The 27,850-nt window shown below is 31.9% G+C and overlaps 1 protein-coding gene across 2 annotated transcripts in view; it reads right to left on the reverse strand.

Annotated features, from left to right (window-relative positions):
- LOC145334131 (uncharacterized) overlaps positions 1-27,850 on the reverse strand; it is a 147,562-nt gene that overhangs the window by 7,038 nt on the left and 112,674 nt on the right. For both annotated transcript variants that reach the window (XM_080179431.1, XM_080179430.1), the window contains 5 exons: positions 8,967-9,098; positions 8,348-8,433; positions 7,907-7,979; positions 4,736-4,818; positions 3,015-3,185 (listed from right to left, as the gene is read on the reverse strand). In XM_080179431.1, coding sequence (XP_080035557.1) covers positions 3,015-3,185; positions 4,736-4,818; positions 7,907-7,979; positions 8,348-8,433; positions 8,967-9,098 — 545 coding nt within the window. The remainder of the gene's footprint in view (positions 1-3,014; positions 3,186-4,735; positions 4,819-7,906; positions 7,980-8,347; positions 8,434-8,966; positions 9,099-27,850) is intronic.

Here is a 27,850-nt window from a genome sequence, read left to right on the forward strand (position 1 = left end):
CATTTAATCTATTCTAGCAAAGGATTAATTTAGCCTTTATTTAAAATCTAACAAAGATGGAAACATTAAAAAAGCGAAGCTCAACAATTCAGAAAGGTTCGAATCTATTTATATATTATTACTCTTATTATTATAATTATATCATTATCATAATGTGATGCTTGCAGCTGGCTAAAATAACGATCCTCAACATCTACCCCCATTTCCCCTTTCCCTTACCCTTATACTGGATGAACGGACTGACCAATAATTGAGTTCCCCCTTCTCCCCCCCAATATCTCCAACTATTTCTCTAGCTTTTACAGCCATTCAAAGTTACTTTATTCAAAATGGGCTAAAAAATGTCAAAAACGACTGTTTTTTGTTAATAAAAATATAAAATACATGTATTTACACGTGTAAAAAAAAAACCATTAAGAATAGCACAAATAATAAGTTAAATACTGAACAAATAAATGTGTATGTATATATGTGTGTGTATGTGTGTGTATCAGGGAGGAAAGGGACATTGGACTGTAAATAGCATTGGTACCCAAAGTTTTATAACCCCGTTATAATTTTGATAGCTCAAAAACTTTATGTTTTTACCTAGTAGTGTCCAGACTTTTGAACCAATAATTTTTATCTAAAAAAGGTATTCTTGTTTATCATCAATGGGAATATACAAAAAATTATCGTGCATTGTCTTATCCCTTTAGGTCCCTGATGTGTATAGTCTCCACATTAAATATTAATCCATTATTAGAAGTACAACTACTCTAAACTAGAGTATGAATGTCTGTCTATATGTCCGTCAGACTGCTTATCTTTATTGGTTGTAAGCAGGGATCTAAAGGGATAAGACAATGGCCGATAAATTTATGTACATCCCAATGATGACACACAAAATTTCTTCAATATCAAAAGCACTGTTCACTATTATGGATGTTGTCATCCTTGTAATATTAAATTTTGAACAATTAATAATTATTAATTTGTCTCATTAATTAAAAATTTATGGAGTTGCAATTAATGAACTAAAAATAAAATTTATAATTTTATATTGTTTAGACTTTAGCAAAGAATAAATATTTTTAAAAATGTATTTTGGGGGAGGGTTCAGCTTTCCGAGATGATCGCCTCTAAACAAATTAACCAACCCCTAAATTTCTTTCTAGTTTTTATTCTTTAAGTTTAGCCAGCTAAAGTCGCATTGAGCCGCGAAGGTTTTAGCAGCATAACCCTTAGACACAGCCACCAAATTTAAATTCATCTACCCTAAGCCGCAGTCACCCTTAGCTATAACCCAGAAATCTAAAGTGACAAGACAATGGCCGAAAAAATGATGTACATCCCCAATGGTTACAACAAAATTAGCCCTTCTGCAAATTAAAATAAGTGGTTGAAATGTTTCAAAACTCAACTTAATAAAACAACAAATCAAAATTTAGTTAAAGTCCCTAACAAATAGGAAAATGCTATTGTAAAACATTGACACCCTTCGATAAGGATTTCTCACATGAATCTAAGGGCGCAGCCGCTGATAATTAATACAAGGTACTGTTTGTCTACAACGACACCATCACGTGATTGGAAAACCAAAGTTTATAGTTAAAAATAAGAAAGTGTCTAGCTTTTACAGCATGCAATGTCGTCAAAAAGGGCCCAGACAGGATTAGGAATAAGTGTTCTAAAAAATGTAATATGTCTAAGTGTCAATATGATTGTACTAATGCTGCCGCTGTATTAGAGCCGGTTCTCATACTAAAAAAAATGCACAACATCGTATTACAGGAAATTTTCCACGAATATCAAAATAATATCATAAAACTAGAACCAGTTTTGTTAGCCCGGGCCTTCGGCCCCTCGGGGCTAACATTATAATTTATCAGAATATTTACCTCCAATCCAAAAAGCAAACGCAAAAATCCGTCATAATAACAAATAAGAAGCACATTATTGGAATTTCTACATTTTTATGGATTTTTAGAAATCAAAACAAGGATTATTACGTCCAATAGTAGCTTTCAATGTATAAAATTGGTTGAAAAGTTTGGACACTGTAAGTTTGAACCAACCAATCAAAATAATAAAAGTAAACAAGTCAAAAAATAAGTCTTTATAAAGCTTTCAGTTAAACCAAGAATTTAAAAATTTGTATAGAAAAATATTTTAATGCGTTCTATAAATTGTAAATTATGAAATTATAAAAATAAGAAATTTTAAGAGAATGCTTTCATAAGAAATAATCAAAATAGTTTGGATAAAAATAATCTTTTTATGGAAAAAAGATATAGGTACACGAATCTGCTCGTTAATTTAGGTTTGTTGAAATTGTCATTTGTATGCAGATTCCTATAATGTAAGGGTATTTTTTAAAGTTATCTTAACTGTAAGAATAATTCCTATAACGATTAGGCATTGTGCTATAAGCATAGCTACTCTGTATAATTATTCAGGGATCTAAAGGGATAAGACAATCGGCGATAAATTTATGCACATCATCAATGATGATAAACATGATCACTCCTTCTGTAGATTGAAATTAGTGGTTAAAACTCAACATAATTAATCAACCAATCAAAAGTCCCCAAGGTTGGTAAGCCAACGAATAAGAAAACGTTATCATAAAACTTTTGGGACTAGTGTAATAAACAGCCCATATTCTCCTCTCTCTCTGGTAATTATTACTATTTTTATATCTTATTTATTGAGCTACACCTCTTAGAATGTTATCATCTTTGTTTAATATTTTTTCATGTGCAAATTTAAATCTATATAACAGTATTTTATTACATTAAAATATTTGTGTTTTCTCTTTGGAATATAAATTCTGGATTTAAATATTACATACATATTTAAATTTCATATTTTTTTAAATTTTGTACATTTTTCATATTTTTACTGTATAAATTTATCTATTTACCTATTTTTCTATCTGTCTATTTATTTATCTGATTGTTTGTATGTCTGTCTATCTATTTTTCAGACTATCTACCTGTATGTCTGTCTAACTATCAATCTTGCAATCGTACCTGGCAATGAGGACAAACAAAAACTCGTTTGGGCGCATTCGGATCCTTGGCCGCTTTTCCTTTGCCGGCAGCTCCAACCGCAGCTTTGCCGCGCTTCTTTGGCGGTGGCCCGTCCTTGTCCTGGTCGTGTCCGCTACCCGCATCGTCATCCTTGGACAGCCGATGCTTGGCCTGTAAAATATTAATAAAAAAATTGAGACAACATTATAAAATCAAAAAAAAAAAAACTTATAAAGGTAATTAAAGTGATACTTTGTGATTAGCATTATATCTAATGTTAATTAGCATCAAGTGAATGGGATTTCAAAAACTGCTAAACTAATTGAGTTCTCCTCTTTAGGGATGCCTATTCTTCTATTTTCTTATAACCCCTTTCCGATCCCTAGAAGCTAGAGACGTAATCGCTAGTAATTATTGTGCCTATGCTGATTAGAAACTAAAAATTTCATAAATAAGTATATATAGCTACATTGTTAAAACAATCATTTTCAATTCAAGTGATATGTGAAGATAGAGAGTTAAAAAGTTATAACTTTATATTTTTAAATTTCTCCAATAATCAAGAATTTTTAATTCAAATAAATTCGGAGAATGTCTATTTTTTACTTTTTTTTTACTCTTATTTTTCCACGTGACAAATATGTAACTTTTTTTAGTAGCTATTACCCCTAGAGGCCTCCTGGGGCACTTCGAAGTGTAGAGAAACCATCCCCCCAAATAATTATAAACCTTTTCTGGAACTATAGGAAGCGGCACTGTAAAGGAGAACTATATCGTTCAAACAGTTAGCGAGATCTTTAGAAACAGACAGACATTCAGTTACATAGTTTATTATAGTTTTATTGAAAAGAAAAAAAAAACAGATTGAAGAAAAATAGATTTTATAATTCTCAGAAAAAACTTATCGCGTCAGTCGATTTCTTCCTTCTCAATAAGTGTTTTTATTTGGAAATTTCAACTTTTTATTGATTCAGGATATATTTTGATTTTTTGACTGACGGTCTATATTTTTGTCTGACTGTCTGTTTATCTAAATACATCATTATCTATCTATTCTATGTATATCTCAATACGTAGCGCATCCGGTAACAAAAGTTAATAGTTATTTCTCGCATCGTATTATAAACGGCTTTCCGCGGATATAGAATGTACAATTATAAGATTAAAACTATTTTTTTTAGCCCCGAGGTGCCGAAGGCACCGGCTAAAAAAACTGGTTTTAATCTTATGATTGTACATTTTTATATTCGTAGAACGCTGGATATAATACGATGCTAGACATAGTTTTTTCGTATGGATGAGAACTGGTTTTAATCTTATGATTGTACATTTTTATATTCGTAGAACGCTGGATATAATACGATGCTAGACATAGTTTTTTTCGTATGGATGAGAACCGGTTCCTATCCACCGGATTCAAATGAATCCGAGAAAATAGGTTTCTACCGAAACAATCTCAGGTGCGCGACATAAATAGTTAGAGTAGAGGGAATGCCTTGGCCAAAAAAGAAGCAAATCCCTACCACTCAAACGTTAGAACTTGCAGATAAAGGTTATTCAATCAAAGGGTTGCTTTCTTATGAGCTCGACTAGGCAGTTTTACAGATTAGAGATACACCAATCTCGGCATCTCGGGACGGACATAACTGGTTGTTAATATAATTGTACATTTTTATATCCACGGAAAGCTGGTTATAATACGATGCGATAAGTAACTGTACCTTAATAGTATCCGGACTGTCTGTGGACTGCCTGCCCGTGGACTCCATCTTTAATGGAAGTTTCAGGTAGCTGGAATTTGACACTGAAAAATAATAGAAAATATTAAAATAGCCAAAAACCTGCTAAAAAGCAGTCCGACCGCCATATATGTTTTATAGTTAATTATGCCGCAAAATGATGGGAATGTTGATAAGAAGTTTCAACATTCTAACTAAAATAGGAGATGAGAAATCACGTTTCAACAGACTGACGGACGAACATTTGGAAAAAAGTTAAAAGTATTTAATAGGAATTTTTATAGATTGATTACCTTAAATAATTCAACTAAAAATTACCATTGATGACTCAAAACTTTAAAGCTTGCTTTAATTAATCAAGATATTAAAAAAATAACATTTAATAGTTATTTCTCGCATCGTATTATAAACAGCTTTCCGCGGATATAGAATGTACAATTATAAGATTAAAACTAGTTTTTTTAGCCCCGAGGTGCCGAAGGCACCGGCTAAAAAAACTTATTTTAATCTTATGATTGTACATTTTTATATTTGTAGAAAGCTGGATTTAATACGATGCTAGACACAGTTTTTTCGTATGGATGAGAACCGGTTCCTATCCACCGGATTCGAATGAATACGAGAAAATGTTTTACACTGCAAGATTGTAATTTCTCTAAAATACTGATTCCTATCTTATACATAAGCATATCATATAAATAGAAAAATTTGTAAGTTTGTGTAGGGGAAAATACAATTTTGATTCAAGTACATATTTTTAGAATATATTTTGTTATCTTAAGGAATAAGACAATGAACGATAAATTGGGGTGTAAACCCCAGTTACGTTAAACAATATTACCCCTTATGGAAAACTAAATTTTTGATGGAAAAGTATGGATACTCAATAATTTTATCAACCAATTAAGTTTTGAAGCCAACGAATAAGATATCGTGTTAATAAAACGTTGGGTACCAGTGTCATTTACAGTCCAATGTCCCCTCCCTCCCTAATATAAATACAAAATTTTACACATGTATATATGCAATTCTATTTTTATGTTGGTTTTGCAGTTTTGGATAAAGGGTTCAGTCACTTCCCCATTGTGTTTCAAAATTACAAAAAAAAGACATAACCCCTCCCTACTCCCCCACCCCCCAAAAAAAGTCTAATAATAAAAGATGCAAGGATCTAAAGGGATAAGACAGTGGCCGATAAATTAATGTACATCCCCAATGATAATGAGAATTTTTTTTATTTAGTAGATTAAAATTAGTGGTTGAAACATTTGAATACTCAACTTAATAATCCAACCGATCAAATAACTCAGGTTCCTAACAAATAAAAAATGTTATCTTAAAACTTTTGGAACTAGTGTAATAAACAGCTCATTGTCCCCTCTCTTTCTCTGCAGTTTATGCTGTTCTAATAATATGCGCTTTTGATAATTTGTTATTTGTTGTATAAGTGCGGCAATGATAAGCAGCACAATGTTAAATGCAGTTGTATATGATTACAGGGAAAGGTCAATACAAGAGTATTACAAATAAACACCCAACAAATAGACATTCAACTAAATTCCAAAACGACTGCAACAAATTTTTTTTAGCTCAATAATTTTGTAATACCGACGAAAAACGGCTAAGATGAGCTGAACATTCAGACGTTGGTGAGACCGCTGTTTTAGAGGCCCTTGTGGCCAATAAAAAAAACTCTTTCACTATCCCTATATCCTTTAATTTGATAAAAATCAGCCAAATCCCTTCACACAATGTACAAGGTAAATCAAATTCTAAACCATCCCTTTCATATGCTGTTGCTGAACTTAACATCATTTTAAATATAAAATATAACCATAAGCATGCAGAGAGCAGGAGTCTTTATACACCTCCCCCCCCCCCCTCAACAAAAAAGTTATTAGGAAGATCTGCTTTGCCCTTTTTCCCACCCACCCCCCACACATAAAGGTAAATATTGGAGGTAATATCTATTTTATTTTGGGTTTTGACCTATTTCAAAATATAGTTTTATAATAGTTTCAGAGCATTTAAAACGTATTTTTTTTATCTTGAACATATATATATTTATGAAAAAAGTGTTAGTTTTGAAAATTTGGAAAACTACAGTTTTTTTGGTGCAGTGAAATTGTGTAATTTCTTATTTTAACAAATGGACACAGATTCAATAGAGCTACAATTACCTAGGGTGGTAGAATAGGGGTCACAGGGGTGTAATTTCATATTAAATAAAATAGACACATATTCAATAGAGCTACAATTTACTTAATATGGCAAAATAGGGGTTAAAATGGCGGGAATCTTTAAAAATATATACATACAAATATAATGGAGATACAATTTACTTAGAATGGTAGAATAGAGGTTATAGGGGTGTGATTTTTTAATAAACAAAATGGTACGTATTCAATAGAGCTAGAATTTACTTAGAATTCGAATGGTAGAATTGGGGTCGAAGGTGTTTGTTTTCTTATTTTATTAAATGGACACAGATTCAATTGAGCTACAATTTAATTAGAATGGTAGAATAGGATTGTGAAATTTTATTTTAAAAAATAGACACAGATTTAATACAGCTACAATTGATTTAAAATAGTAAAATTAGCGTTTTTTAATACTTATTAGGGGTTATACAGGTACACAGCTCCAATAAAGCTGCAATTGATTTAAAATGGTAAAATAAGCGTTTTTTAATACTTATTAGTGGTTGAGTCTTACTTAAACAAATCTAAATAATATAGTTTACTTAAAATGATTACATCACATTTTTTTTAATGTCAGTTTTATAACCTCTAGAATCATCTACCTATTATAAAAATAAGTTGAAGAAATTTGACCTTTTGCTCCTTCTAATTATTGTATTCTATTATTACATACTCTAAATCAAATGCAAAAAATCTATTCTGCGTACTTTTCACAGAGAATTTTATATTATTTTAAAAGTTGTAGGGATAAGAGTATCCGAATTTTGACTGATAGAAAAGTTAAAGGCATAGACAAAATATCTTTAGCTACCAAAGAACTGACAAAATTCCCTTACTGATTTCGAAAACCCAAGGATATAAAATATCAAAAAAATATGAGGCATAAAATTATCAAACTAACAATCTAGCTGTCTATCTGGCTATCTATATTGATATCTTTCTATCTATCAACCTGTTGAATGATCTGTCCATGATGGCTGAACAGGATGTGGTTGGCTGCTTGGATGATTCCACGAATAATCAGTCTGAAAAAATTAATATCTTACATATAGCAACTTATTTTTATGTTGCGATGAATGTCTATGGATTTTAGGGCACATTGAAAAAAACGCCTTCCTACATATGTATATTGCATTAAACGTCAAGATTGTAAATTTTGCTCATAATAAACTAATAGCTTTTTAAAGCATTAAATTATTCAATTACAACTTAAGTTCTTAATTTTAGGAAGGCTTTAAATAGGTCACGGGATAGTTTTAAGAGTCTTGGTATGGTTTTAGGCTATTTTTCTGCCCTTCCTGGACACTTCAAAAACAATGCCCCGTGATACTAGAAGCGAAATCTTGATACTAGAAACTGTGGCTAATCAATTAATAAAAATATTTTCACGCACCTGATGGTGTTGCTCATACAGTAACGCGGCCTGTTGTCGCATATTTAGGTTGGAGTAAAATGGAGCCGCGGCTCCCCGCTGCGCAGCCTAACATCACAAACACATTAATAATTTAATTTATAAATAGATAATGACAGTCATACAATACAAATGACCAATGATAGACCAGTATACATTGTAAATGACCAACAGTAAAATGCAGGCTAGTACCTTGTTGGTCATTTGTATTGTTTGACGTCATTTCAAGCAGCTGCTTCCATGCTATTACACAAATGGCCTGTTTAGACCTTATATATCCCCTAACCCCCACCCATTATTCTTAAAATAAATTTTAAATCAGGGGAGGAGGTGTTTTTTTCCTATGCCTAATTCATGTGGCAGGCCATAATCTTGCGGGGCTACCTAACACTCAATATAATCTTACCCAACCCATCCTGACCTGAAACAAACGGAAAATTACCTCTTTATTTTCAATTTATTTCAAATATAAAAAGATTAACGAAAGAAAAAGAGAAAAAAGAGCAAGAAATAAATCTATAGCAGAATAGATAGGCTGATAAACATAAAGAATAAATTCATAGATTGATAGATAGATTAATTAAATAATTATGTATTTATTCCTGGTGGTATAGATGTTGTAGGGCTGGCGACACTCCCGGGGGACTATCTGGGGGTGAGGGATGGCGCAGTGACTCCTCCGCAACTCCGGGATGACCCATGGGCCCGCGGTACAAGTGTCCAGGGTTTACACCTAAAAAATTTTTAATTAATAAAAAAAAGACGTATATTTCAATGTTTTTATGACTTTGAATAATCCTTCCATAATAATCCTCTCCTGTAATATAAAGTTGTAAGGTTTTATTGTGTCAAGCTAAAGACTTCAAATTTGTTGGTCTCAATTGTTTGTACTTTTTAGAGAAGCTTTATTAATGTACTAGCGGCTGCGCCCCTAGCATCTAGGGGCTCCAAAATCGATGGGTTAAGGAAGTGCAGAACAATAGCCCAAAACCAAACCCCTACTTTTTTTTATAAAAATGAAAACCACCCCGGGACCTTAAAGAAGCTTCACTGTAAAGGAGTTCAGCGGTTAGGAAGATCCATCGCTACAGACAAAAAAAAACTTATTACTTTATATATAATAGGATTGGTTTTATTTTAGGCCATTTTCCTAACTTCTCCCCGCCCGGCCCTCCCTTAGAGGCTGGAAGCGAAAGAGTTAGTAAAACAATATTATAATTAAATTAAATTGACTGTAGGTACTTAATTTCTTTTTTATTAATTCATTGGAAATGTTAAACTTTAATGTTAGTGTTTTTGAATTATTGTAGCAAATTTTTCCTAATGTACGCCCGTCCGCCTGTCTGTCCGGAAGAATAGAAAGATAGATGTCTAAAGATTTCCATGACAAATGAGAATCCCCACAATACCTCACTTTGTCCGTCCGTTTTTTTATTCTAATAATTGAGTGTTATGAGCTTTCCTTCTAATGGATGTTATCATCCTTGTTATCATCTAATTTTATTCTAAAAAAGTAATCAAAGAAATATGTTTCGAATAAAAAAAATTCTAATTTGATGTGATATGACTAGAACATTCTAGCTAAATTCAGTTTTAGCATCTAATAAAAAAATGTTAAATGTCAAATTTTTATATTGTTTAGTAGCGCAGCTACTCTATAACTTGGGAATACCATAATGTTTGAATTGGGTCTGTTGGATTGATAGTAATAGTATTCGTTTTGTATTATATATTCAAAAGGCCCTGCTTTTTAAAAAGTATGTCATACTTTATTTTACTGTATTACAAGTTACTGTTTGGCAAAATGATTTTCTATAATACAAAGTAGAACGATGTCTGTCTGTCCGTCTGAAGCTTAAGATCTCAGTAACCGCTGAACCGATTGGGTTCTACTTTTCAGGATTATACCTACTGGTCCTGTGATGGTTTTAAGCTATATTCCTGGGGGATGGGACACCTCCAACCCCCCAAAAAACTACAAAAACCACCCCCCCCCCATTTTTTTTATTTATTTTTTTTTTGCAGGAGATTTCCTTGGTCTTTTTTTTACGAATTTCACCTTAACTTTTTTTATCATCTCTTGGGGCAAAGCCCCTAGAGTTGGCTTTTTTTGTCTGTAGCGAAGGATCTCGCCGACCGCTGAACTTATATGGTTCTCCTTTACAATGAAGCTTCCTATAGGTCCAGGTAAGGTTTTTAATTATTTTTTGGGAGGGTATCATTATCCTTTCAATAAAAATGACCCCCCCCCCCTCCGAAAAAATGAATATTTTTACTTTTTCTATTTAGAACTTAGATTGAAAATTGGTGGTGGATCTACTTTTCCTCTTGCCACCCTGAGTGACCCTAGAGGCTTCTAGGGACGTAGCCGCTAGTTATAAATAAAGTGAAACTTTTAAGCAGTTAAAAGAAATGGGAAACTAGAATTATCAAACGACTAAAATACTCAAAATGCACCGCTAAATTTTCTACTGTTTTAATTGTACTTAATCTATATCATTGTAAGCTAGATATTGCTTCGCTACTTATGGTCATAATTGTTTTTTTTAATTCAATGCTAAAACATATGCTTATTAAAATAATATCATTTCTATTATTATTTATGCTAGTACAATTTTTTTTAAATGAGTCAATGACTAAAGCTAAATTAAAACTAAAACTCTTAAATGATCACCATTAAATACCAAGAATACTTTTGTCGATGTATAATTTTAATTATTATAGTAACTTTTTGTTATTCGACCTTGGAAACATTTATTTTATTAATTGGTTTATTAAGTTAAGTGTCCAAACATTTCAACCACTAAATGTTAACTGCAGAAGAGGTAATATCATCATTATGGATGAACATTATTTTATTGGCCATTGTCATATTCCTTTAGTTCCATGAAAAAACTGCACAATATTATGCCATTATTTTCATTACATTTAACTCTAAATATGAAAATTTCAACTTTTTATTTTAAATAATGTTTTCATGTTATGAGTAAGAATTTTCTATTTTATCTTGGAAAAAAGTTTCTTTGAATGTTATTTAAATTTTAATAGTAATATAGACAGGCAGTTTCCCGCGGATATTAAAATGTTAAATTAAAAGACTTAATTATAAGATTTAAACCAGTTTTGTTAGCCCACAGGGAACGAAAGACAGAAATAGAGCTAAATAGTAGCATTATCGACATCTAATACATATGTATATAAAAGATCGACCAAAAGACAAAGTGAGTTATAGAGCTAACGTTTAGTTGCCTTAATAAAGAGAGAGAGAGAGATAGGAAAAAAGAGAGAAGAAAATAATAGACAATAAAAACTTATAATAATATATTATTTTTTTTAAGCATGATCGACGGGCCAAGTAAGTTGAATACTTGATGCTCTTTGGTAAGGGAAATCTTTAAAAAAAAGTAATATTCAGTCTATCTTAAATAGGAGCCGAGAAAATCACAATTCCTCAAGACTGTTACGGACGGACAGAAGGATTAACTGACGGACAGCCGTAGTAATCATAGAGTAGCTTCGCTACTAAAAAAAATTTGAGTGTCTATATTGGATCATAATGAATAATTTTTCTTCCTATTGTCTTTAGAATTGAGATTTTTTTTCTCATGTATGATAGAACAGCAAAAAAAGGAGATATATTCTTATATTAAGAAAAAGAACTTTTTTGTGCTATTTATAAGATCTCCAAACCGTGTTTTTTTTTAGTAGATACGAGAATAGTTATGTCTATGCACCTCGGGGCTAAAAAAAACTGGTTTTAATCTTATAATTGTACATTTTTATATTCGTAGAAAGCTGAATATAATACGATGCTAGACATAGTTTTTTCGTATGGATGAGAACCGGTTCCTATCCACCGGATTCGCATGAATACGAGAAATTATATTAGTACCCAAAGATTTTAAAACATGTTCTATCGTTTATTGGTCAAAATTTGGGTACTTTTAAAAAATTTTCATTGTAGCAGAGTCTAAAATTTAAAACAATTTTAATCTACAGAAGGGGAAATTTTGGCAGATTTTGTTCATCAATTTATCGTCCTAGGTTTTACTCCTTCTAGTTATTGTAATCTTTAGTTTGTTACCAACTTCTTTTTAGTTTTTTGAAAGGAAAAAAACTACCTGGGGCTTAGACAGAATATTAATCAAACATGGGATTAAACCTTTTCTTTTTTCAAGGATTTGAAAATATAATATTTAAAAAAATGATTATTTTTAAAAGAAAGCTTATATTAGATGCGAAATGAATCACTAGTCCCTAAAGTCTTATAATAACTTTTCTTATTCTTCGGCTTATCAACCTTGGGGACTTTATTGAATTTGGATTGGTTGTTTCATTTAGTTAAGTGTCTAAACGTTTTTTCAACCACTAATTGTTATATACAGAAGGGATAATTTTATGTATCATCTTTGGGGATGTACATCAATTTATCGACCATTGTCTTATCCTTTTATTCATATCTTAATTATATCTGTATGATAGAAAATATAAGATTAAATAGCTTTAATCTCTTTTTTGATAAATACTAATTTCTTTCGATTGCATTGGCGGGAATCTTAAGGGATAAGACCATTGACGAAAATTTATATAAAAAACAACAAACAAAATCATCCTTAGTGTAGATTAAAATTGTTGAAAGCAGCCTACCAAAATTGAAAAGTGAAAGTACCCAAAGTCAACAAAAGGGAGTTCAGATAAAATTGGACATTAGAGTAATTTCCAGTCTAATGTCCCCTCCCTCCCTGAGATTTGCCAATATAGATTGATTATTAATGAGGATAATCAAGAAATTAATATTTCCATGCGATTATCCTATTATTGGTAGCGTAGCTACTTCTTAATTATAGTACGTCAGTACGTCCGTCCGTTCTAAGGTTTATCTGTAATAGAGCCTTATACTAACCTAGCAGTTATGTCCCTAGAGAACACTAGGGGCTTAAGGAAGGGGTAAGATAAGTAGTTTTCACAATTTTTTCTAGGAGCTATTCTCTAACAAAATAGTTATAAACTTTCCATTGACCTAAAGGAAGCTTCACTATATAGGAGAATGTTAAATTCAGCAGTAAACCTTCGCTACAAACAGACATATAGGCATACAAACTGTTAATTTATATTTATAAAGATGATAAACGCAGAAAAAGATTAATATTTACTGAATGTGTTACAAGAGGTCCCAGGAAAAACGCAGGAGTCCCAAACGTAGGATTGAACAAACGTCAGAATGGACACTTCTCCAACTTAACCTATATCAAACCATTTTATAGGTTTTTTAAATACCTAAAAAATATCTAAACCTTACCTAACCTGTATAGAAATAATATATTAACTTAATATTTTAGACACTCCTGCGTTTGTCCACTGCGACATTTGAGACTCCTGCGTTTGTCCTAGAGCCTTACAAGATACGTTATTATTGAATGTCTTAATTACAGATTACTTTATGTCTCGCTACCTATGGAAATAATTGCTTTTATATGAATATATTCTATTTGTATAAATTAATTTTATTTCATGTCATAAAGCTTTTATTATGAGGAAACATAAAATACATATATTTAGCAAAATCATTTATTATCATACTACTTAGGACTGTTTCAAAGTAATGTAAAAAACAAGTATCTTAAAAAATTACAGCATTTAATTTTTATATTATAAGAAAAAAATACACCAAAAATATGTCGCATATCTCTAAATGTCCTACCCCTTCCCTCTCAGCTAGATTATAGTAATTGTTATATATCCAAACTACTTAACTATTATCCTTATACTAAAGTAACAGGATGTCTGTGTGTTTGTGTGTTTGTACCGAAGGATCTCGCTTACCGCTGAACCGATCGGGTTCTCCTTAACAGGGTAGCTTCTCATAAGTCCCGGGAAGGTTTATAACTATTTTAGGGGAGGGTACCACAACCTTATCAGAAGAAATTGCCCCTAGAAAAAAAATTACCCCTCCCGAAAAAGAGACTCCAACGAAACATAAACCAATTATATCTGTAATTAGATATTTTAAATAAAAAAACATTCAAATTGCCACTAGAGGCCTCTAGGGGCGTAGCCGCTATTATAATATAAATTAGTAGTCTATAATACCTGTGCATTTTTGTACCTAATACTATGTTCTACTTTTTTCCATGGTAAAGTATAATATTGTAGTAATATATAAAAATTAATGGTTTTTAATGTCTGTCCATTAAGATCTCGCTAATCACTCAACCGATAGAGTTCTCCCTTCAACTTCAAAGCCACTAGTTGCTTAGGGAACAGTCGCAGATTTTATAGATAAGCCTTTGGATGGGGACTAAGCCATATTTATAGTATTCCATGAAAATTTCCCAATTTTATGTACCTAGAAAATTTTCTAACATATTTATTCTATGTCAACCGTCAAATCTAATCTTCAGCAACAAAAACCAATGCCTGGGAAAGTGTCCTGTTGCCAAAAGCATATTCATACACATAACTTTTTGGCCCTGTGCTTGTCTTTTATTGGGAAAAATAATATGTATAGATATATCACTCCTAGATGGTTCATCATACATAATAATCGGTCCAATTTTTGATAATAATCGGTCCAATTTTTGATAATGATCGGTCCAATTTTTGATAATGATCGGTCCAATTTTTGATAATGATCGGTCCAATTTTTGATAATGATCGGTCCAATTTTTGATAATGATCGGTCCAATTTTTGATGGAATTTTTTTTGCTTTGGTCACATATGAGTTAATCCCATAAAAAGTCGAATTTTTAAAAAGTTTCCTCCAAAATTTGTACATTTTCTAACCAATAATGTAATGGTTTGGGCTTACACTGTGTCGAATTAAGGTATTGAGGATCTAAACTTTGTATTATAAAAAGAATTTTGATAAATGAAAAGGATTTTGTATTGGGTCTTTCACTTTTTAGAATAAATAACCCACCATAGCATTTATTGGACATTTTATCTTAAGGAAAAGTTGTTTATAGTTTCATTTTCTTAGTTTTTCTTAGTTCATTCATTTCAATCCAAGGATGACAACATTCATAAAACTTAATCTGAAAAGTAGTGATTTCGATTTTATATTTTAAGAAAAAGTTTAAAATTAAAAGGACAATTCTTATATATCAAATTAAAAGGCTATGTCTATTAATTACCGACGTACGGAAACACCATAATCATAGAATATCTTCGCTTTGAAGTTAAAGTAAACTTGATGCGTATATCCAATAATTGCCAAATATATTTTTCTGAAAAATAAGCATTCATAATTTTATTCAAAAATCTTCCAACTCTATAAATAATATTTTCAAACAGTTTTGACTGTTTAATATTATATATGTAAATTAAGTTTCAAAATATTTTTGGGAAATATGACAATAATTATTGAACTTTATGTTAACTATAATGTTTAAAAATAACCTTGAATCCCCGAGAAATAGCCTTAAACCTGCATATAAACCATTTAAAGCTTTATTTAATGCAGCAAACATTTAATTTTGTATCATTAGAGGGATCTCAAGGTTACTTGTAAAAGACAATGGACGATAAATTAATCTTCCCATAATTCCTGTCATTCCTCCTCAAAGGTGTCTATTCTATTTTGGGGGAAAGAAAGGGTTGTAGAATAATAATCTGTCCATTATCCATTCCCTTCCCTGAACTCGAGGGGAGCATAATAAATCAAGTATGTTGTTGTAATCAAATGCTTTGCTTGGGTCAAACCAACATAAATTACCACTCAAAAAAGGGTTAATAGACTTTTTCTCATAGTTAGTAATTGGTTGGGTATGTATGTATGTATGTCATATATGATCTTAAAAACCACCGAATTGAATTTTTATTGGTCAGGTTTTAGGCAGGGATCGCTAGGAATAAGATAATTTTGTAGATTAAAATCATTAGTAGAAAAGAGTTTAGTTTGGAAAAAAAGGGGGAATTAGGTTGTGCTAAAATTCCGTAAATGTGTGAATAAAAGAATATGAAATAAAAGTAGAACTCTAAAATTTGAAATGGCAGTTGCTTTAATGGGGTGTAACGTGGATATGTACTATATTAGAGCATTTGTCATACAAAATTTTAGAGTTCTACTTCAATTTTTAAGTCTTTAAACTCACACCTTTACGGAATTCTAGCACAACCTACCTCCTCTTTATTAAAATTATCAAATTAGAGCAAACGAACAAGATAAAGTGGTTATAAAACTTTGGGTACCAGTATAATTAAAAGCCCGAGGTTCCCCTCCATCCAAGGACAATAGTTGAAAGATTTAGAATTGCCTTGGCTCATAAACAGGTATATCTTATTACTATGCAGAGTAAGGACTTTCAGATAAAGGTTGCCTTACGGATTTTACTCAATTTAATATTTATTTGAGTTGCAACGTTTATAGTTTGAACATGACAGACAAACAGACACACACACACAAAAACATCCCACTACTGTACAAACTATTGTAGAGTACAAGATAATAAATTATTCTGGATATTTCTTTCCCATAAATATCTATTATAATAACCACTGAAACGGGGATGGGACAATGGATGGTAAATTAACCTTTCCCCCAATCAATATAAAAAAAGTATATTTTCTCATAAATTATACATTCCAATTAGGATTTAACCCTTCCCACAAAATAAGATTTAGACTATCGAATGGCAGACTTTAAAGTAACTTTTTAACCCTCTCTATCTCTCATAACAATAATTTCAGTACAAATAGCAGAGATTCTTAGACAGCCAAAAGTTCTTTCTGAGCGAGTATTTTTTACTCTGCAAATTAGTTATTTAAAAAAATCATGCAATTAACCCTTTAAACACTTTCAGAACCTCGTAGATATTTTTTTATGACTTAAAAAAACTTCACATATTCTATTGTATATGAAAATAAAATATAAAAATATGCAAGAAATATCAATTCTAGCCAGTTATCTAAAGGGATAAGACAATAACCGATAAATTGATGTCCATCCCCAATGATGATACACAATGATGATCCTTCTGTAGATTATAAATAGTTTGAGGTTAAGACGTTTGGACACTCAACTTAATGAACCAACCAATAAAATTCAATAACAGTCCTAAAGTTTTAAGCCAACGAACAAGAAAACGTTATTATAAAACTTTGGGGACTAGTGTAATTAACTACCTAATGTCCCCTCCCTCTGAAAAGCTCACCAAATAATGTATTTATATATTATGTTTATATGTAATAATTTGCCTTTTCTAACATAATTACATTACCATATCTGTACTTGATGGGGCGTAAATTGTACTCCAGGCTTGGAAAAAATGGTTTATAATGAACAAAAACAATTGCTTTTTATATAACATTATATCTCGATAATGCTGTTATTTTACAGATTGAGAATAGTCAGTTACTGGATCGTATTTAAGCTTTCCGCGGATAATAAAATAAAAAAATATCCGATAATGTCCGTTTAAGATGGATAAGAATAGTCTTATCACATTAAACATATCATATAAAATAAACTAATAATATGATTAAAAATACTCTTGCTGCATAGATAAGCTAACATCATGGTTCTAGTTTTTCCAGGGAAGGAGGGAACATTGGACTGTTTACTACACAAGTCCCAAAAGTTTTAAAATTCGTTGGATTAACAACTTTGGGAAATTTTATTAAATCTTTATTTGTTAGTTCATTAAGCTGAGTGTCCAAACGAATCAGCCACTAATTATATTCTACCAAAAGGATAATTTTGTGCATCCTATCCCTTTAGATCCCTGTTTTTTCCTATCTCTTCTCTCTTATTCTTTACAGCTATTAATTTAATAGCTGGTGTATGAAAGGTTACATCACCTAGAATGGGATTAAAGAAAATGTAAGTTGATAAAATATCTAAAATTATATCAAAACCATACTAATGATTTAAAACAGTAGGTTTTAAAATCTTATAAAGTAGTAGGTAAGGTGCTTTTTTTGTCTGAAGCTTAAGATCTCAATGACTACTGAACTGATTAGGTTCTATCATTTTAGTAAACTTTACATAGGTCATGTGATGGTTCTAGGCTATTTTATTTTCAGATTTGCGTCTTGGAATGGTTTTTATTTTCTATCCCCTCTCTGCCCCTTCGAATGCAGAGCCCCCAGATGTTAGATAAATAAAAGGTAAAAGAGGAATTCTTTTTTCATGTTAAATTTTATTTTTAGTATGTCCCTAACACCAATCCAAGGTCATTTATTGACAATAACTGCATTTTTAACTTGATAATCCCACTATTTTCCCCCCCTAAAATTATATTTCTACCTATCTTTATATTTGTAAAAGGTATAAAATTGCTTTTTTTGTTATCTATATAGAAATACTATATATATACTCTTAACAATAATTTACAGGATAAAAAGAAAATAATTATACCCAGCCTTTTTTTTTGGAAAAAGAAGAAATTAATGGTTTTATTTGATTTCATATTTGAAGAAAAATAAAAATTATATTAAAAGTAGTAAGGTTTCTTTGTCTGTCCGCAGATATCCTCATTTTAGGGAAGCTTTTCTTAGCTATTTTATGCTAAATTTATGTCTTAGTATAGCTTTAGGCTATTTTTCCATCCCCCCCCCCCCTCCCTCGAAAACAAAGCTAGAAGATACAGTCATTTGATTGTGTCAACAAACGGTCGGACAAAGAGTAGCTACTAACAATAGAATAAAATCATTAACAAAAACACATTTTTCACAAATGAATTAAATTATTAAAAAATCATTAAAATCAAATTCAAATATTCAAATGTCAAGGCACTAATTTATGTACAAAGTTTTACAAAAAAAAAGAATATTCAACAGTTTTTATAACCTTTCAAACTTTTTATATTTTGATCCTTATATAAAAGTAACAGGATGTCTATTTGTACCAAAGGTTCTCGCTAATTACTTAACCGATATGGTTTTCTAATGCAATGTAGCTTATCATAGGTCCTGAGAAGGTTTTTCACTATTTTGAAGTATGGTACCCTCCCAAGAGAAATAGTCCCTAGAAAAAATGACCCACCAAAATGTCTTTTTAATATTGAACATGGAAGAGCGACTTAACCTTTCCCACTTTAGTGCTCCTTTAGGCCTGTAGGGGCGTAGCCGCTAGTGTATCATTATCATATAGTACTTGGATGAACTGAATTTAGTTTCCGAAAGTGTGCGTAGCTTCCGCGTCCTATCTCAATATTTGCTACTAGCTAAAGAAGCTTCAAACTTCCAAAAAAAAATCTAAATTTGAAAAATTGAAATTTTTGAATGTAAATTGTATAAATCGTTTATACATTAAATCGCTTTTCCATTTGACTGGAGTCGCTTAAAAAAGGGTCTGCAATAATTGGGTTATCTGCTGTACACTTTAGGAAACTAGGGCTCGAATAGGAAATTTATTTCAGCTGATCAGTACTTGAGAATCTATTTTTAGCATATTCTGTACAATTTCTATTATGTACGTACATATATTTCCCTAACAATAATAAAAGTAGATTCATCATATACATAGAATGCTAACAAAATAACACAGGTTAAAGAATCCCATGTACGTGCCCTATCTATAATGACTTTTGTCATACCAAAGGTATTAAAAAAACGGCACATATCTGAGAAGTAGGGGAAAATATCTTTTCCTTAAAACAGAAGAATTCTGTAATTACCTTACATAAAGACCCTTAGATAAAAGTTTTGCAATTAAAGCTTAGTTTAAACAAAAAAGCTCTGGTTGTTAAATAAATATCAAGAAGAATTAATACTTTTTGTTTAATTATATTTGCTTTTTCTGTAACAACTGTTTTATTACTTTACAAAAGAAATATTGCACTTAAAGTATAACTATTTTGTTTCTTACTTTTAAGACACTAAAAAATAGTCCCTTTTTAATAGTTTTGATTAATAATTGATGTCTAAATAAAGACCATTATTTTAAAAAGCCAATACAATTTTCATGTTTTATAATATAAAATGCTAAGGGGGGGGGGGGGGGCGTAATGACATAAGCTCTTAAACCGTGAGCAAAATGGTCTAAATATTGAGCTAGACCCTTCAAACTTGGTATATAAGCTTAGTCCTATAGGTATTACATCTAAATGGCAAAAAAATCCCAAAATTTTTATTTTTAGGTTAGGTTAGGTAAGAAAAACCCTGCGGAAATGGGGTTTTTAGGCTTTTTTGGTCTATTTTGATGTGGAAACTTGCCTTAAATTGTTTTTTCTTAGGGTTTTAACTTAAATACACTGTGTCTATTCATATGGACATTATTTAAGATGATTCAGCAAGTCGGGAACCGACCCCAAGGGGGCTAGGTGGGTGGCCCGCAGGGGTTAAGTTCATTTTTCCCAATATATTTGTCGTGATACATCAAATTATAGGTTTTTTAGGTCAAGGAACTCAAATTCAGAGCTAAAATAAGCATTAGACTAATCTGAAGCTAGCCCCAGCGGGCTAGGTTGGTGGCCCGCAGGGGTTAAGTGCATTTTTTCTAATATATATCTTGTTATATATCAAACTATAGGTTATTTAGGTCAAGAAACTCAAATTCTGAGCGAAAATTAGCATTAGACTGACCTGAAGCTAACCCCCCCCCCCCGGGCTAGGTTGGTTTTCTGCAGGGCTTAAGAGCATTTACCTAACCTAACCTAGAAACTTACTTATATTTTTACAGGTTTTTTTCTTGAATAAACTGTGTCTATTAATGAAGACTTTATTTAAGATGATCCAGCAAGTGGGTGAACCGACCCCAGCGGGCTAGGTGGGTGGCCCGCAGGGGTTAAGTGCATTTTCCCCAATATATATGATGTGATACATCAAATGATATGTTTTTTAGGTCAAAGAACTCAAATTCAGAGCTAAAATAAGCATTAGAATAATCTGAATCTAACCCCCAGCGGGCTAGCTGGGTTGCCCACAGAGCTTAAGTGCATTTTACCTAAGCTAACATAGAAACTTACATTTATTATTTTTTTTAGGTTTTTTTCTAGAATAAACTGTCCATTCATGAGGACCTTATTTCAGATGATTCAGCAAGTCGAAGACCGACCCCAGCGGGCTAGGTGAGTGGCCTGCAGGGGTTAAGTGCATTTTCCCCAATATATATGTTGTGATAAATCCAATTATATGTTTTTTAGGTCAAAGAACTCAAATTCAGAGTTGAAATAAGCATTAGACTAATCTGAAGCTAACCCCAGCGGGCTAGATAGGTAGCCCACAGGGCTTAAGTGCATTTTACCTAACCTAACCTAGAAACTTACATTTAATATTTTTATTTTAGGTTTTTTTCAAATAAACTGTCCATTCATGAGGACCTTATTTCAGATGATCCAGCAAGTCGAAGACCGACCCCAGAGGGCTAGGTGGGTGTCCCTCAGGGGTTAAATGCATTTTTATTAAAAGTATGTGTTGTCATACATCCAACTATAGGTTTTTAAGGACAAGAAACTCAAATTTACAGCTAATAAAAGCATCAGACTATTCTGAAGCTAGCCCCAGCGGGCTAGGTGGGTTGCCTTCAAGTCTTAAGTGCATTTTACCTAACCTAACCTAGAAAATTACTTGTTTTTTATGGTTTTTTTCTGGAATAAACTGTGTCTATTTATTAGAACATTATTTAAGATTTAAGACCCCAGCAGGCTAGGTGCATGGCCCGCAGGGGTTAAGTGCATTTTTAGTTGTCATACATAAAATTATAGGTTTTTTAGGTCCAGAAATTCAAAGGGGTAGTTTCACGAAATGCATTTGAACTTAATTTAGTGAACTGAATATTTTTTCCTGGTTAATTGGTTAAACTACATTTATATGGCATATATTTGAAAGAATTTCTATTTTGATAGTACAATGTTAGCGGTGGAAGAATTTAATATGCTAATAGGATACAATTTTTTAATTTAATGTATACCACATACCACGAAAAAACTAGCATCAGGTTGCTATTGTGTTTTTTTTAAGCTCCAAATTGACTTTAAAAATCTATAGTTTGATGTATAACACATTATTTGGAAAATTTAGCCCTGCAGGCCACCCACCTAATTCGCGGGGGTTAGCCTTAGGTCAGTCTAATGCTTAAAATAGCTCTGAATTTGAGTTTCTTGACATAAAAAACCTATAATTTGATGTATGACAACACATACTTTAGAAAAAAAGCACTACACCCCTGTGGGCCACCCACCTAGCTCACCTCGGTTGGGGTCGGTCTCAACTTGCTGGATTATCTAAAATAATGTCCTCATTAATAGACACAGTTTAATTAAGGAAAAAACCAAAAAGAATAAGTAAGTTTCTAGGTTAGGTTAGGTAAAATGCACATAAGCCCTGTTGAAAATCTACCTAGCCCGCAGGGGGTTAGCTTCAGGTAAGTCTTATGCCAATTTTAGCTCTGAATTTGAGTTTCTTAACCTTAAAACAAGATCTATATATAACAAGATCTATATTGGAAATAATGCATTTAACCCCTGCGGGCCACCAACCTAGCCCGCTGGGGCTAGTTTCAGATTAGTCTTATGCTTATTTTAGCTCTGAATTTGAGTTCTTTGACCTAAAAAACATATCATTTGATGTATCACATCATATATATTGGGGAAAATGCACTTAACCCCTGCGGGCCACCCACCTAGCCCGCTGGGGTCGGTTCACCCACTTGCTGGATCATCTTAAATAAAGTCTTCATTAATAGACACAGTTTATTCAAGAAAAAAACCTGTAAAAATATAAGTAAGTTTCTAGGTTAGGTTAGGTAAATGCTCTTAAGCCCTGCAGAAAACCAACCAAGCCCGGGGGGGTTAGCTTCAGGTCAGTCTAATGCTAATTTTCGCTCAGAATTTGAGTTTCTTGACCTAAAAAACCTATAGTTTGATATATAACAAGATATATATTAGAAAAAATGCACTTAACCCCTGCGGGCCACCAACCTAGCCCGCTTGGGCTAGCTTCAGATTAGTCTAATGCTTATTTTAGCTCTGAATTTGAGTTCCTTGACCTAAAAAACCTATAATTTGATGTATCACAACAAAAATATTGGGAAAAATGAACTTAACCCCTGCGGGCCACCCACCTAGCCCCCTTGGGGTCGGTCCCCGACTTGCTGAATCATCTTAAATAATGTCCATATGAATAGATACAGTGAATTTAAGTTAAAACCCTAAGAAAAAACAATTTAAGGCAAGTTTCCACATCAAAATAGACCAAAAAAGCCTAAAAACCCCATTTCCGCAGGGTTTTTCTTACCTAACCTAACCTAAAAATAAAAATTTTTGGATTTTTTTGCCATTTAGATGTAATACCTATAGGACTAAGCTTATATACCAAGTTTGAAGGGTCTAGCTCAATATTTAGACCATTTTGCTCACGGTTTAAGAGCTTATGTCATTACGCCCCCCCCCTTACTACCAAAAAAATTATTATTTTTAAAATGGCCATTTTCTGACCACTGTGAGTCGTAGTTTCTGATCCATAGTGCGAACACATAAACCCAAGTTGAAGGTCAGGTTTCAATTCTTTGGATTATTTGTGATCTAACATAACAGTTTGGAATTTAACAGGTTGAAAGCAATATGTGACATTCAAATTTTTAGGACCAGCTTTTTATTTTAGAGGACATAGCATACACACACACACACATACGCACACACACATACGTACACACACACACAGGCGTGCACAGACATGGAGATGTGGGCCTCGATATTCTTTCAATTACTTCCTCTCTTTCATTTTTAAGAGAGAGGTAGAGAACGAGGGAGACAGAGAGAGAGAGAGAGAGATAGAAAGGGAAAGATTAGGAGGCATACAAAAAAGATTCTCTCTTTTTCTTTTTATTCTAAAGGTTAGAAAATAAGTTTTACTGTCGTTTTGTACACTTTTATGTCTAGGGCTGAGAAAGGTTAAAAGGTGAGACATAAATCCTGACCCTTTATTTACTGGGGCAAAACAGTTTGTCTCATTAATGACTATTTTGAAGGTATTTTATCTTCAAGTAATTAATCCCCCCCCCCCCGTTTGTTATTTTTTTAGATTTGTGATTTTTTCCCTTGGTGTTTATGTTCTATCTTTTGTTTCCCAATCTCCCCCCCCCCCTTACTTTTTTGTTGTTTATTTAGTTGACTCATCCACACTTTATACAGACTTCCCTGTTAAACAAGGTAGGTACCATTAGGCTGACTTACAATTTCGAAGATCAAAATGTATTGAAGCATCGATATATTATGGATTTTGCACCAGATTTTTATGTTCTTTGAATATAAGTGATGCTCGCAGCTTGTTAGAATAACGATATTCCCCATCCAACCCCTTTACACTATCACGGTTAGTTTTTTATTAAATGAATAAGTTAGGGTACAATGTTTGGCACTTTCGATATAAGTGGTGCATTATTTGCCAAATGTACCACTTTTCTGCACTACCTCTCCGATTTTGTTAATACTCTATATTTTGGTCCGTTGGGTCATTCAAGGATGCTGGATGGCCAAAAAAAAGTTTCAGAGTCCCTGGATGTCTAGATATCTAGCTATCTATGAAGGTAGGTAACAAAAATGTAAAAAACACCCATTTTTTCACAATTTTAAAAATTAATTTTTTCATCAATCTTACATCCAATCTATACATTTTATACACCAAAATGTTTGTTTATTCATGTAAAAAGCGCACATAATGCTATTTTGGCCAAAACTCTAATTTTACAGGGTGTCTAACAAAAAGTGTATTTTGGATATCTAGCGTAATACCCAAAATACCTGTCCGAAAAAAATCATTTTTTTGGCTTAAATCCTGTGTTTTATCTGTGTGCATATGTGGTATATACCGGTTCGGACCACCCGGGACTATAAGGTTGTCAAATTTCACTTTGGGACACCCTGTAAATGTGATTTTTGCGTCTGTAGAGCTAAAACTTGGTCCAAATTGGCTATTTTTTTCAAATTACTCTAATATGTGTCTTAGTATGTTTGGCCATAGTGTTTTCTGACCAGATCAATATTTTCATATTTTTTGGACACCCTGTATTTTCAAAAAAAGAGAAAAAATTTTTTTTTTTTTTTTTTTAAATTTTTTCTATTTTTAAGTTACTTAAAACTGTCATATAGATGCAGATTTTGATTAATAACATTAATATTTGCCTATTTTACAATTTTTTACACTTTTGGGACACCCTGTGCATGTTTTTGAAAAATGATGGTTTTTGCCCATTTTTGGGGGGAAGGAGTCGTTTTAGGGCCATAGACTATTTCTTCATTTTTGTAGAACTTTTCAAGACACATCATTTGTTATTTATGCAAAAACCGCAAAAACCGAACCGTTTTGCCGTTATTCACCGCCAAAGGCGGAATTTTTTTACATTTTTGCCGTTCCGGAGGTTGTAATGGGCATTTGTGGTAAGAAAACGTTGATTTATCAAGATAACTGCGAAATACTTTTATTTAGGTAATTTAATTTACTAAATTTCATATTAAGTAAACTTTTTTGTGCAGCTAACCGTTTTTTGTCCAGATGGATTTCAATTGTTAAAACAAGAAAATGAAGTGAATATAACATAAATAATTGCTATAACATCAGTGATAAAAGAAACATAAATCATGTGCATTTGAAATTCCTTTTGACAAAAAACGGTTGAATATACAAAAAAATTTACTTCACATGAAATTTAGTAAATTAAAATGCCTAAATAAAAGTATTTCACAGTTATCTTGATAAATCAACGTCTTCTTACCACAAATGCCCATTAGAACCTCGTGAACGGCAAAAAACGTAAAAAATTCTGCCTTTGGCGGTGAATAACCGCAAAACGGTTCGGTTTTTGCGGTTTTTGCATAAATAACAAATAATGTGTCTTGAAAAGTTCTACACAAATGAAGAAATAGTCTATAGCCCTAAAACGACTCCTTCCTCCCAAAAATGGGCAAAAACCATCATTTTTCAAAAACATGCACAGGGTGTACCAAAAGTGTAAAAATTGTAAAATAGGCAAATATTATTGTTATTAATCAAAATCTGTATCTATATGACAGTTTTAAGTAACTTAAAAATAGAAGAAAAAAATTAAAAAAAACAAAAATTTTTTTCTCTCTTTTTTTGAAAATACAGGGTGTCCAAAAAATATGAAATTATTGATCTGGTCAGAAAACACTATAGCCAAACATACTAAGACACATATTAGAGTAATTTGAAAAAAATAGCCAATTTGGACCAAGTTTTAGCTCTACAGACGCAAAAATCACATTTACAGGGTGTCCCAAAGTGAAATTTGACAACCTTATAGTCCCGGGTGGTCCAAACCGTTATATACCACATATGCACACAGATAAAACACAGGATTTAAGCCAAAAAAAATGATTTTTTTCAGACAGGTATTTTGGGTATTACGCTAGATATCCAAATTACACTTTTTGTTGGACACCCTGTAAAATTAGAGTTTTGGCCAAAATAGCATTATGTGCGCTTTTTACATGAATAAACGATCATTTTGGTGTATAAAATGTATAGATTGGATGTAAGATTGATGAAAAAAATAATTTTTAAAATTGTGAAAAAATGGGTGTTTTTTACATTTTTGTTACCTACCTTCATAGATAGCTAGATATCTAGACATCCAGGGACTCTGAAACTTTTTTTTGGCCATCCAGCATCCTTGAATGACCCAACGGACCAAAATATAGAGTATTAACAAAATCGGAGAGGTAGTGCAGAAAAGTGGTACATTTGGCAAATAATGCACCAAGTAAATGATAATAACAAAGCCACAGAATACGATAATACCTTCAGAAAAATCGATGAAAATAGTTTTCATACTAAATTTTGTTTTTTTTATATTTTTTCTAAAATGTCATGACAGAAGATGCAAAATGTCGTCTTAGTTTTTTGAAAGGATTAATCTTCTCTGAAATCTAAATTATCAAAATATTTTTTTTGGTAAATGATTATACGATGTATGTCAAACATTTTATCAGAAAGAAATATTTAAAATTGTGAAGTAGAAACCTGAATAATTTTTCTTGTGGAAATAGTTTTCTGCAAGTGTTGATAAACATATGTCTGCTAGCATTAAGATGTTTGTACTGCCAATACACGTTGGGTTTTATTTAAAGAATTTCTTTAAAATGTGTTTTTTTTACATTGTATAGCAATAACGCAATATTTGCTATCAGAAAACCCCCGACTAAGACCCGATCTTTTAGGATTGCTTTGTAATTTACATTTTTGAAAGTCTTTCAACAGTAAACACAGCAAATTCTCTCTTTTTTAACTAACTTTCCGAATAATATACCTAAAGCATTTGAATTGACAAAGGCTATGCTAATATTTTTACCATTCAAGTTTATTTAATATTCTAATAAATAGCTCAACCCTCCAAGTTTATGACTACTTTTCATGAACATATGATCTAAAGAACAAGCCCTGACGCAATGTCATATAAGGATATTATAATATTCATTAAAAAAAAAAGTTATTTTTGCATATATGTTACATTTTACAGTGTTTTGTGGCTCAAAAGAAAGACAATTAAAAATTATTTCATATTATAAAGTTTAAATTACATAAGA

The sequence above is a fragment of the Acartia tonsa genome, chromosome 12, assembly GCF_053477335.1.
Source record: "Acartia tonsa isolate MP-2025a chromosome 12, ASM5347733v1, whole genome shotgun sequence".
NCBI classification, from domain to species: domain Eukaryota; kingdom Metazoa; phylum Arthropoda; class Copepoda; order Calanoida; family Acartiidae; genus Acartia; species Acartia tonsa.